Genomic DNA, 13,261 nt, shown 5'->3' with positions numbered 1-13,261 from the left:
TTCCATCTTGTGATTACAGCTGCAGGGATCGCTTTCTGTTCACCAAATTCAGCTTCAAACACATCTTTGAATGTTGTGCTTGTGTGCAGTAGAGAGCTGAGCTTAGATAACTTTGAAAGTGAAGGAGATGCCACTTTGGTCTCTGACAAACCATCTTTCACCACCAGCTGAAGTGTGCGCAAAACACTGCAGGCGCTGTGTCTTTGCCATAGCAGCACCTACTGTTTCCTGATCTTCCAAGGTTAAGTCGTGCCAGAGCTCTGGGTCGTCAAGATGATCACCATCATCATCATCATGTTCCTCACCTTGCTCAGTGGGGAAGCACACAGTGAATGCTTTCCGCATATTGGCAGCATTGTCAATAATAATATAGTTTAGTTTATCTTTGATGTTGTATTCGTCACATATAGCTTCAAATTTCTCACAGATTCTTTCACCAGTGTGTAATCCTTTGAAGCGGTCAAAGGCCAGCAGTTTGGATTTTAGCTGCATCCGCTCTGTCTCTTTCTGTATCCAGTGCACAGTGATACCAAGGAAACCCCTCATCCTTCGGTCTGACCAAATGTCCACAGTGACTGAAACATGATCAGTCTCGCTCAACTGAGTTTTTAACATTGAACGTTTCTCAGCAGCGAGGTTCTCTGTTTTTGATATAATTGTTCTGCGACATACCGGGCTGTATTTTCTGTCAACTACCGTCAGAAAGTGCCGAAAATTCTTGTTTTCCACAATAGAAAGGGGCAGGTTGCAACCAATAATCAAGTCACTTAATAATGCATTCGTGATAGCTTTCTGCTGTGGATGAGTCATGCTGTACTGTCCGGCACAAGTGTCCATAAACTGTGATATGGAAGGCTGTTGAGGTTCATTTGTGATCCTCTTTTTCATCTGGTATTCTTCAAATCTGATAGAGGTAAGCATATTAGACTCATGTCAGAAATTCCATTACAGCCATTCATTTGACTTTAAGTTGATCCTAATAATCCTAAATAACTGTTAACACTTAAACCCTCATAGTTTTCAGACAATAAAAAATATAAATGAAAAATATATAAACAATATTTATTAAAACACTTTTCTCAAAACTCTGCATACAGTTCTAATAAGCAATGTTTAGCATCCCTGTTAAGAATAACTGACCTTTGCAAATAAACAACAGCTAATAACATAAGTATTTTATTTGATGTATTGACATAAATGACAGAAGAAAAAGGCCATATATAGCAGGACTACTCAATTACACACTAAGGTGGGCCAGATTTTCTAACCAAATTTTTTTTTCCCTGGCTCAGACATGCAAAAGTTAAACACGACCATATGTTACCGGCACCAAACCTAGGGGAATCTAGACCGGCAACAAGCGGCACACAGGCTAGAGAGCACTGCGTAGCCAAATATGAGCAAACTGTTAGCGTCTTGCTCAGGCCGGAGCTCATTTATTTCTCCACATATACACAATACAAATCACACTAGACCATGCATTCTTCCCATAAAATAAAAGAGTTCATAAACAAAAATAAAGTTACAAAAAGCATTCTCTCAAAAGCAAAATAAATACAAACTAATTCAAAATGACTTTACATACTCACAACTTAAACAAAACACTCGCGGCTAAAGCATAACAACATACCAAAATAACCCATCTCACATTCACACCTTTCCCCACATTCGCGCCATATACGCTATTACTTTTGAACATGGCGTCTCAAAACTCTCATCTCAAAATATAGCCGAACAGTTGTTACTCAACTTACATGACATTTAGAACCAGTTCGGTAACATAAAAGTTTGTTTGTTAGTACCTGTGGATTAATAGAGAGGACACCAAAGTTAGCATCTTGCTCAGGCCGGAGCTCATTTATTTTTGAGCTGCGCGTGCACAGAGCCTATAGCTAGAGTCTCTCTGGTAGTTCCACGGCAATGCAAGAGCACCATCCACTGGCATAATGAAATATAACCATGGTCTGGCAACACATAACAATGTCAAAATAATTCACAATAATAAACAAAAAATAAGGGGGTAATTGGTTTTCTTACAAAAATAAACATGTAGCTCTACGGGGTTAATGATGAGGAGGAGACGGAGAGAAACTCTCTTCCCTGAGTACAGCTACAGAACCCACTTTCTGAAACGGACCCTGCTCACCATTCACCGACAATTGTGAGCTAACAAGTTGCATGTTATTCTTGGATGTGCTTGTAGGACCGGATTTAAAATAGCATGACAAACATATCATACCTGTTAAAGCCAAACAGTATCATCAACGTAGCCCGGAGAACATTTGCTAATAAGATGCAGTTAGCTAAGTCGCTATCTCATCGTAGCAAAAAAAGGCAGCACCTACCGTTCTTTATGCAACTTCAAATGTCGGACAAAGTTGGAAGTTGTTCCATCTCCGTCTGTAATTCTTTTCTTGCATGTTTTGCATGTTGCATTTCGGTTTTTTTTCGACTACTTCGTAGTTTGTGTAGCTGAAAGAAATTACTCTTGGGAGCATCTTTGGCTCGAGCGTTTTTTTTTTTTTTTTTTTTTTTTTTTAAATCTGGTTCATTTGATTGGCTGTGCTACAGCTCACGCTCACATACATACGGAGTGTGGTAAGAATGAATGAATGAATAAAGTGAATTAATGGTCCGCACTTTTTATATAATATGTATGTTAAATTTTAGATTTGGGTAAAATATCAAGTCTTTTCAAGTAAACAGGTTCAAGTCCAATTCAAGTCCCAAGTCACTGGTGTAAAAGTCCAAGTCAAGTCACAAGTCTTACAACCTTTTTTCAAGTCAAGTCTAAAGTCATAAAATGAATGACTCGAGTCTGACTCGAGTCCAAGTCATGTGACTCGAGTCCACACCTCTGGAGAAAGGTGACTGAAGAAGAAACACCCAGTGCATCATGGGAATCCCCCAGCAGCCTACACCACAGGTGTCGAAGTCCAGGCCTCGAGGGCCGGTGTCCTGCAGGTTTTGGATGTGACCTTGATCCAACACAGCTGATTCAAATGGCTAAATTACCTCCTCAACATGTCTTGTAGTTCTCCAGAGGCCTGGTAATGAACTACTCATTTGATTCAGGTGTGTTCACCCAGGGTGTTATCTAAAACCTGCAGGACACCGGCCCTCGAGGCCTGGACTTCGACACCCCTGGCCTACACCTATTGCAGCATAACTAAGGGAGGATTCAGGGTCACCTGGTCCAGCCCTAACTATATGCTTTAGCAAAAAGGAAAGTTTGAAGCCTAATCTTGAAAGTAGAGATAGTGTCTGTCTCCTGAATCCAAACTGGAAGCTGGTTCCACAGAAGAGGGGCCTGAAAACTGAAGGCTCTGCCTCCCATTCTACTTTTAAATACTCTAGGAACAACAAGTAGGCCTGCAGAGCGAGAGCAAAGTGCTCTAATAGGGTGATATGGTACTACAAGGTCATTAAGATAAGATGGGGCCTGATTATTTAAGACCTTGTATGTGAGGAGCAGGATTTTGAATTCAGTTCTGGATTTCACCGAGGCGCTTGCTCAGAGGGGGTTGGCTGACTGCATTAATGTTCATCATTCTTTCAAAGATGATTTTTTATCTTTGAGCCCCAACATAGCTCTCCTCTTTCTCTAATTTGGCACCACTGAAGACAAGTTCAGCCATCAGGCGTGTCCTTTAGTAAAACCACTTTCACTTTATGAAACGATCTTATGACTTGTCAGCTTTTTATCAGCAGATTTTCCCTCCTCTGTGACGCAGTTCTGTGTTGCCATTTAAAGGGAGTTTTGAGCTTGTAACCCCTGTAACCTTTAGATTGGAGTTGACCAGAAGAATAAAGGCTCAGCTCCAATAAAGGTTAAACACAGAGCTGTGTTACTGCGTGGGAAAAATATACATTTTTCTTAATATCTCATGACGAGCATGGCACAGTGCCCCACTGTAAAAAACAAACAAAAACCTGTGCTTTCAGTAATAACTGAGAATATGAACAAATTTTGCATAAACTATCATTTAATGAAGATTTTAAAGCAAATCTCAAAAGCTGATTTCAAGTTGCATTCCAAACATTTGGCTCAGGGAGTTCAGAGGTTAACAGAGTCTCGTTTTTCCCTTTATTAATTTCTATTCTCAACTTGTTTTTGTGACGACTGCGACAGACCCCAGGACACATTTCAGGAAAAAAAAGGAAGAAGAAAAAAGACAACAGCCTTACAATCACTTTTGGATGTAAAAGTTCAGACTTATAAATAATGCATGACTCTGCAGAGCCATCCTCACATTTCATGACAATGAAAACGCTTCAGGCAGTCCAGAAGCTGGGCTGTTTAGTCTGTGACTTCAGGCGAGGAAGTCTCACACCACAGCAGGCCTGAAATTCATGTGAATGTCTTGACCAAGAGTTATTCTCTTTTTCTTTAACACCACATCTCTGTAGTCTGTGGGCTGCCTGATAAATCACTCCAATAAAGCTGTAAAATATCACAGTCTGATTTATTTAAAATACCTGAATTATTTATTCCATTTCTATGAAACTAATAAATACTAAAGCTAGCAAATACCGCTATAATATTTTAGTTTAGTTAGTTTTCCAAATTAAGAAAATTGTCTCAGTAAGTTTACATTTTTTTTCACAACTGTAGTTGTTGTTGTCATGTCTAAATTTAGTTTTGGTTTAGTTTTAGTTATTTACAATAACACAATGACAATGATATTAACACTAAAAGTAAGGAGCTACTTTACTGCGTCCATACGCTTTGAATTTGTGAGTGCTGGTGGCGGAGTGATACGGGTGCTGTTGAGGTTCAAATGAAACCGTTCGGTATGAACTGTGTTTCCAGATTATTCCATGAACATCTAATGCTCTCTTGGAAGGTGATGAGACAATAATAATTACCCATGAAGACGTCTGCCAGCCTTTTGGAGTTGAGTCATTATAAATGGTGTTGCACTGAAACTTTTTAAATGGATCTTCACAGTGACCTTCCTTCAGACTGAAGGAAATCTGAGATTCTTCTTATACAAGGATGCACTGGAAAAGTAGGGCACATCAGTGGTCCCAGGAGTTTTTCCCACCGGACACCCTTTTGAAAGTGTACCTGAAACAAAGCGGGTAGTTTTCTGCAAAAATCCAGCATACTGTGCTGTAGCTGCTCTGTTTTATTCTTTTTTCTCTAAGTACTGATCACAGTACACCTTTATTACATTGAGCTGTCTGTACTAAACACCCCCAGTCCAGTTATTTGTGCAAAGTGTTGAATTAAACTATATTAGAATATCTTTCTGTATCTTCAAGATTTCATCTTAACACTTCTTCTCTGTGGGACACATGATTGCCTTTAACCGTTTTTTCAGTAGACTAAATTAATTACTCCGGGTTAAAGAGAGTTGAACTCCTTTTTAAGTGTATTAATAACTCAGATTGCCACCTACTTTACCTCTGACCACACAGTAAAGTGTTTCATTTAATGAACCTTGCAAACCAGAGACAAAAAAAGAGAGAGTTGTCCTTGTAACAGAGTTTATGTGTCTGACTGCAGGTCTCCTGGAGAGCAGCATGCGCCTGAAGCCCCATGAAGCACAGAACTACAGGAAGAAGGCGCTCTGGGTGTCTTGGCTCTCCATCGTCGTCACTCTTATTCTGGCTGTGGCAGCTTTCAGTGAGACTTTGCTATTTTTTGGCCATATTTAGCAGCTATAGAGCTGTTTATTTCTCACTTTACTGTCAAAACTCACATTAAAGTAAAAAAACCCCTTTCATAAGGAGTTGGAAAAGACTCAGGATTGAAATACTTAGTTGTATAATGTTAAAAAGGATTTTTTTCTGGTTTAATTCATGACAAAGATCCCATTTAGCACTTTGGATTTAATCCAACCATACACAAAGGAGAAACGATTTGACTAACATACCAAGCCATAAAAAATGTGCCGATGAATGAACACTGATTCCGTAGTTAAAGCACTTAAACGGTATATTCATAGCATTTCTGAAAGCTTTCCCAGTTATAAAAGTGAAGCAAATTGAAGCCCAGCACATTTCATCTGCTACTGTTTTGAAATTTACATGAACAGATCACACATGTTTGGAGCGTATGACCACAAAGAGCGCGTGTCTGATACCTATGCTGACGTGATAAAGGTGCCGTTGGGAAAAGAAAATGATTGAATCTCAGAAATCGATTTCAGAAGCTACATTTTGCTGTTTGTTGCTGGTGTTTTGTAGCAATTTATCCTTTTTTTAAAAGAAATTCTGGTTTGGCGCTGTGTGTTTGGTTCAACAAAGACTGATATTAATTCACCAGATGTGTTCTGTCAGCTGCTGTGTTGGAGAAATTCATAGCTATTGTATATAACACCACACTCCAAGTGACGGAGCACTGAACACATTACTGCTCCAAAGAAAACATCAGGAGTTGCTGTGAAACTGCTTTAATTTTTAGCTAAAGGCTTTGATCACCATACAAGCATCTGAGCTGTTGTTGTCTGTTGTTGTCTTTTTTATGCTTCATGATTCATAAGTCAGTGTTAAATGTGTTTAAGAGACAAACAAACAAACCATTTCTCTGAAATGAAAATGAGATGTTCACTCATGGAGCCAATGTCCATAAAAAGTCTGGCTGTTTTGAAGCAAAACATAAAGAAATGAGGGTTGCTTGAGACTTTTTGCACAGTGCTGTAATTTATCACTATAAACCTTTTTGTTTACAAAAACAGAAGTGAGGATTCGGCATAAATAGACTTATTCTGCAAGCTCGATGTAAGCAGTTTCTTCATCATAGCTAGACTGCAGAGGTTAGGTCTGTTTCTGCTGCACTTGTAGTAATTTCATAATCTCTGAATTACACGGCTTAAAACTAATTTGTCAGCATCAAATCATGTAATAATGTCTGACAGAAGTTTACTTTTTCAAAATTCAGGTTTATCCTCGAAGCCTTTGTAAGCGATATAATGTCTAACATGGAAGTAAATATAGTCTGAGAGCTGTAATAATTATTTCACTGGCCTCATGCCTCTTTAACTACTTAATTAACTCACACTCGGCAGTTAAAACTCACTTCATCTAATTTGAACAAAAAGAAGTTCTTCACATTGCGTGCAACAGTTTCAACACAGTTTCTTGTCTTATGACTTACAGCACAGGTGTCGAACTCCAGGCCTCGAGGGCCGGTGTCCTGCAGGTTTTAGATGTGTCTTTGTTCCAACGCAGCTGATTTAAATGGCTAAATTACCTCTTCAACATGACTTAAAGTTCTCCAGAAGTCTGGTAATGAACTAATCATTTGATTCAGGTGTGTTGAAACAGGGTGAGATCTAAAACCTGCAGGACACCGGCCCTCGAGGCCTGGAGTTCGACACCCCCGACTTACAGGATATGTGAGGGCGCAGTCTGCAGTGACAAAGGGGACGTTGCTTTTTCATTCTGCTAAGATTCAACTTGTGATGTGTCCCAACCTTTTCAAGCCTTTTGTCTTTTCAATTAAATACTGATGAAGCACAAGCTCATTTTCCAAGCATGATGATGGGGTTTGCAGTAGGGAGGAGAACTAGCGCCTCCCCTTTGGTAGAGGCTGGCTCGTCCACTCCAGTTTGGAGTGAGCTGGTGTCTCAAGTGAATAAGCAGCAGTATTTTGCATTCTTGCTCATGAGTGTTGGATGAACTACGTGGGTAACTGACAGTTGGGCCAGTGCAAGGTCTGCAGTGATTAGCTAAAACAGTGAAGCCCAAAGGCAAAGCTGTTGATTTACTGGTAAAACTGTGCTTCGGTCCTTAGCTATGGATAATGATCCATTTAGCAAACAAAGTCTCCTCTAAAGAATTTTTGGGCTCACTTTAAAGATAGTGTGAGATTGGTTTCCAGATAACATGGAGGAGACCTGAAGACACACCCACAAGACGCTGGAGAGAATATTCATGTTATGGCCAGCAGGTATCATCCCCAAAGAGGTGAAGGAGGTGGCAGGGGAGGAGGACGGTGTGGTCTGTCTTTTATGCAACATCCAGTAATACGGGTTATTTTTGCTCTTGTTTGTGCTGTTGTTGGTGCTTTAGCACAGCTCCTCAAAACATGCTAAATCGATTATTGAATCAGAATCAGAAAGACTTTATTTATCCCCAAGGGGCAATTAACATTGCACACAGATTGTCCCTAAAATTGCCACCCATATTTAAAAGAATATTATAATAATATAATACAGATATCAACTCATAATTAAAACACATTTTTAATTAGCTGATGAAATCTGGATATAAGTAGCACTTCTTCTTCAGCCCCACAGGAATCAGGATTCAGTCCATTAAAAAAAAATTACAACCTGTATGTGTAAAAATAGACCAAGATGAGAAAAAAGAAATATTCTATTGTCAATGTTGGCATGAATTAATACAGCTCACAGAGGGAAGTGCAGGGATGAATGAGGAGAAAGAGGCGAAATGTAGAATGGTGTGTGTGTGTGTTTTGTTTGACTCTCAGCACACAGAGAACAGAGACTTCAGCAGAAGAACAGGATGACCCACTAAAATATGAACTTCTAAACTGAGAGAGAGAAAAAAGCAAGAACAAGAGAGCAGAAGGTACCCGGATGTGTAGATGCGCTTCTTTCCACGTCTCCTAAACGCAGCCCTGAGAAGACGAGTCAGGGGAACTTGGTCAGAAAATTACAGTATGGATGCATTGCTTCCTCCGTCTCCTCTCCTGCCACCTGCAGTAGAGGGAAGAGAGGCAGATGGATATGGAGGAATGAAGCTCTGGAAGGTACGATGGCACCAGGGGACGAGGCAGGACTGGGCGTGATGAGTCCTGGCAGGCAGTGCCGGGGATTTAGTGGTTGCGATGGCTCAACTTTAAAGAATACCAGCGTGTCGTTTCCTCCTGCTTGTGCCCTAGTTTCTCCCACTTTCAGGCCCACCATCTTCCATTTTTTATGTTTTACATCTTGTCAATGTATTTCCTCTTTATGGGTTTTCTCAGCATATATCTCCCTCCTTACTCATTATTTCTTTCTCTGTGATTTGCTGGCAAAGGCAAAAATATAGTTTGAGTCTATCAAAATCAAAATACCTACTGTCATAGATATAGCTTTTATGAGTTTTTCTCAAATGGACATGTTTAAACAAAACTCAGTTTTTGGATCCTGTTTTTGCCTTTTAGCTTTTGCCCTTCTAGTTTTCCTTTTCCTCTTCTTCTCTGTCTTCAGCTCTCTCCCTGGAAATCTGCAATGATCCTCTAGCCTTCCGTGACCTTTAGCAGCACTTTAACATTTAGAAAGGAGAAGGGTTCACTGCAAGCCTCTTCTGCTTTACTTTCAATTGTATTGACTCTCGAATGTCTCGGTCATGATTGGCTGCTCTGGGTGAGCTTGCTCTCTTGAGAAGCTGCCTTTTGTGGTTAGGTATTCACCTGTGAAAGTGGTACAAGTCTTTGAGGCTTTATCAGACATATCAGACTCAGAGAGAAAGCACAGACCACACCTGAAGAGAAAGGAGCAGGAACATTTCTGTGCTTTAAGCTGTCCAGCAGGTAATTATATGAACTCTGTGACTGAGAAACACAGGAAACTAGAAGATGACGACAACATTTCCTTTATATCTTGGTAATCTTGGCAAGTATTTTGATATTCATATTCAGGATGATGAAATCAATGAAAATTTCTTTTTAAAAATAAAATAAATAGACAGATAAAACAGATAACTATTGAAAAAAATAAACAATTTTCACAGTAGTTCCTGTCATCCTCCTTCAACTTTCATTTTTTTTCACTCTACATAAATATACACGACTAATATGTAAAAATATGAGACATCGAACGTAAGTCTTTACATAATATTAGATGCAGTTTAGTACAGTATTCACATGATGCACAGGGCATCAAACCAATTCTACTCCAGTCTTAATTTTGTTGTATTCATTGAAAATGGATGCACAATGCATGAAAACGTACTATTTAGTTTTTAGTTTTGTGGTCTGAGAATTATGTTGATGTGTTGTTATGACTGGAGACAAGAACTGCAGGCTTACATATAAAAGTCAGGTGTTTTTGCATCATGCGTGACTGTAACACTCACCTTTCCTTCAAGTAGAAAATAGATTTTTCTGTGTTGCCATCAACCAGCTTATAATAAACATATAAAGCCTTCTAGTGTTTTTGATTAAAGATTCTTGTGTGAATTGTTAGTATTAGAGGATTTCTGCCTTATGGTACATTTTATGGTGCTTGCCAGGCACTGAGAAGCTGTTCCACGCTCAGAGTAGGGACTGACTGCACACCAACAGGAATGATTTTCAGAGTGCCTCTAGGACATCTAGGAGCAGGCTATAGGCCTCCACACTAATAGGCAGCCATGAGATCAATCAGGGCTGTTGCCAACAACCATTTAATTTTTGAGCAAGAAGAAGATTGTGGTAGAAATGAGTAAAAGAGGGTTAAAGTAGTAGGATGGCCGAGGGGAATAAAGCTGAGATTGAGAAGACGCCAAAGCAAGATTTAGAAAGACGGAAGAAGAAAGAGGGAAATGTGGTGGTGCGGTAGTGACAGGATGTGAAGTAGAGGACATAAAAGAGGAAGAATGTTACTAAAATACTGTGAAATTATAAATATAGCAGAGTAAGAGTAAGACAGCAGGAAAAAGAAATAAATAGATTTGGCTTCAGCAGCTTCTCCTTCACTCTTCTGTCTTCCTCTGTGCTTCTTGTTTACTTTCCCTTCTTTCTCTTCATGCAGTCGGGACGTAATTACTGTGATTTAACCCAGATACATAAAGCAAAAGCCCAACATAGTTATAAATAATCCAGCACTTTATGGATATCTATGTGTGCCACGACTGCGTGGCTGGAGACAGAAGTAGCTGAAACCCAGCATGCAGAAAAAACGTAGCTCTGTAACACAACCTCTGCACAAACTTGTAATCTCTGACATGTGCTGAAGGCACAACGACACCCCTGTTTGACCTGCCAGACTGCTGTCACAGATTAAACTCCGCTCGTCTCTACTCAGGCTCATTTTCTTTGACTTCATAAACTCATTCAGTGCAATACTCGATTAAATAATGCTCTCTTGACTGAATACAGGTATCACAAACACGTTCTGGTGTGTAACTTGTTTATTGGAGATAATAGTTTACACTATAAATGTTTTTTTTTGTCTTTAAAGGGTTTATATTGCAGATTTTTCCCTTAGTTTCACCTTGTTGGTTAAAACATACAGTTTGATGCCTCTCACACTGTTAGCATTAGCATTTATCATCTTCATAAATTCAGTTTTTTTGAAACAAGCTGTTTGTAGCGAAGCGCCCGAGGATACCATTTAAAATGAGCTATTTTGTTATGTGTAGACACAGCTTTGGTTTATGGTGCATTTTTATGCTTGAATGATTCATAGGTCAGTATTAAGGGGCTTAGCGAACTAAAACAAACACGATTCTGAAAATGGTCAGGTACAAGTACGAGGACTGGACTGAAAATGAGCGAACAAGCAGCTAATGTTCATAGAAAATCTTTGAAAGACCTTCATAAAACCAGAAGACCTAGAGGAGAACGATCTTTTTAAAAATTCCCATGAATACAGCCTTTATATTCAAGAAAACTCTCAGTATGTGTCACGTCTGAAAAGAAGAAACCTGAAACATGGAAACACGGCGGGAGAAAGGCAGACAAACCAACAGACAGAGGAAGATAGAGGACTAAATACACAAGAGGGTAACGAGGACCAGGAGGGAAACACAGCTGGGACTAATGACACACACGAGACAGGGAGGAAGCAGAATACTCTAACACAGGACACGGCACTGTCAAAGTAAAACAGGAAATACACGAACACAGAAACCAGGATAATTAGACGTAACACGAGGAACACAAGGGAGGCACAGTAACAAAACCAAAGGGCTAGAAACTACCAAAATACTAAAGGATAACTAAGAGAGCTAGAAATACAAAAGACAAAACCATGAAAAACCACTAAAATCAGAGAATATAAATGATCTAAAAGATAAACGCTGGGTAACCAGAACCACAACAATATGTGTTAAATCTATAGCTTAAGATTCTCCCTAACAAATGTTCTCCTTTTTAAGCAAATTTTACAACACTGTGGTGTCCAGTTTTCAGAAAATCTTTTTTAAAAATTCAGCAGTTAAAGTACATATGTGTAAGAAAAAAACAAGACTTTTGTCACGGATGGGGAACGCCGGTGTTTTTATGGAGTGAAAACGAAAACCTCAACTGGGAAAATTAGACTGTGAAAACTATGATGAGCGACAAGAACGTGAAACTGAACGGGAACAAACGTAACTGTGAAATAATCCAAACATGAGTTTGAGCATGAACCCGAACAGTAGGAAGCAGAAACTCTGTGACATAAAGACAAACAGACAACCCGACAAAGAACAGAAGGAGACAGAAGACTTAAATACAGAGGAGGGTAATGGGGGAAGTGGAAACACCTGGGGAGACACAGCTGACACAAATAAACATGATGCCACAAGGGAAGTAAAACTAAACACAATGAACATGGAAACACAAGACTTTCAAAATAAAACAGGAAACCTGGAGAAATGTAGACATGAAACACATGACAGACTGACACAGAAGACAGGAAAAGACTCACAAACACAGGGGCACAGATGAAACCTAGACTAGACTAAACACAACGCAACCCTAACTAAAAAATAGCACAATAACTTTACATATTTCCAATATAACATAAGAAATCAAAAATATAAACTAAACTCAAAATGCTGGGTCACAGACCGAGCTCCTGACGGCTTTGGTCTTTTAATAAAATTTATTTACACTAAAATAAACAAAGAATAATGACAGCCTTGTAAATAAATATGACTCGAAGCACCTTTCATAGAGTGATGTGAATTACGCAGCCATTTGAACAGACAGTGCTCGATATGAATCCACGTTTGTAGCTAAGGCAGAAATGTGTAACTGTGGTCGGTCACGGATTGTAGTTATTTATGTTGTGCTTTTCAACACTTACGCTGGAGTATTACCTGTAAGGATTCAGTCATAACCTTATGAGTTTCATGTCTCTGACGCTTTCATTATTACCTTACTATTATTATAGATCTCATGTTACCATCATAAAGAATAAATGAATGAAAGTGTAACTCACAGACATCAGAGTCTGTACAAAGTGACGTTTGTGTTGAGTTGTACGATATCTGTTTGCTATCTGCAGGACATTTATCACATCCTGGCAGTCACTGCAGAAACAAGCGTGCTAATATACATCTCTCTCCCTCCTCCCTCCTTCTCTTGCTCCAGTTTTACCCTCTCTGCACTTTA

At 39.3% G+C, this 13,261-nt stretch overlaps 1 protein-coding gene across 2 annotated transcripts in view; it reads left to right on the top strand.

The window, feature by feature from the left end:
- Positions 1–13,261, top strand: part of LOC116325699 (transmembrane protein 163-like) — a 71,737-nt gene that overhangs the window by 6,511 nt on the left and 51,965 nt on the right. For both annotated transcript variants that reach the window (XM_039599566.1, XM_031746670.2), the window contains exon 2: positions 5,513–5,632. In XM_039599566.1, coding sequence (XP_039455500.1) covers positions 5,513–5,632 — 120 coding nt within the window. The remainder of the gene's footprint in view (positions 1–5,512; positions 5,633–13,261) is intronic.

Source organism: Oreochromis aureus, linkage group 16 (assembly GCF_013358895.1).
Source record: "Oreochromis aureus strain Israel breed Guangdong linkage group 16, ZZ_aureus, whole genome shotgun sequence".
Lineage (NCBI taxonomy): Eukaryota > Metazoa > Chordata > Actinopteri > Cichliformes > Cichlidae > Oreochromis > Oreochromis aureus.
The sequence above is the reverse complement of the archived record's forward strand: the minus strand, read 5'-3'. Positions and strand labels throughout refer to the sequence as shown.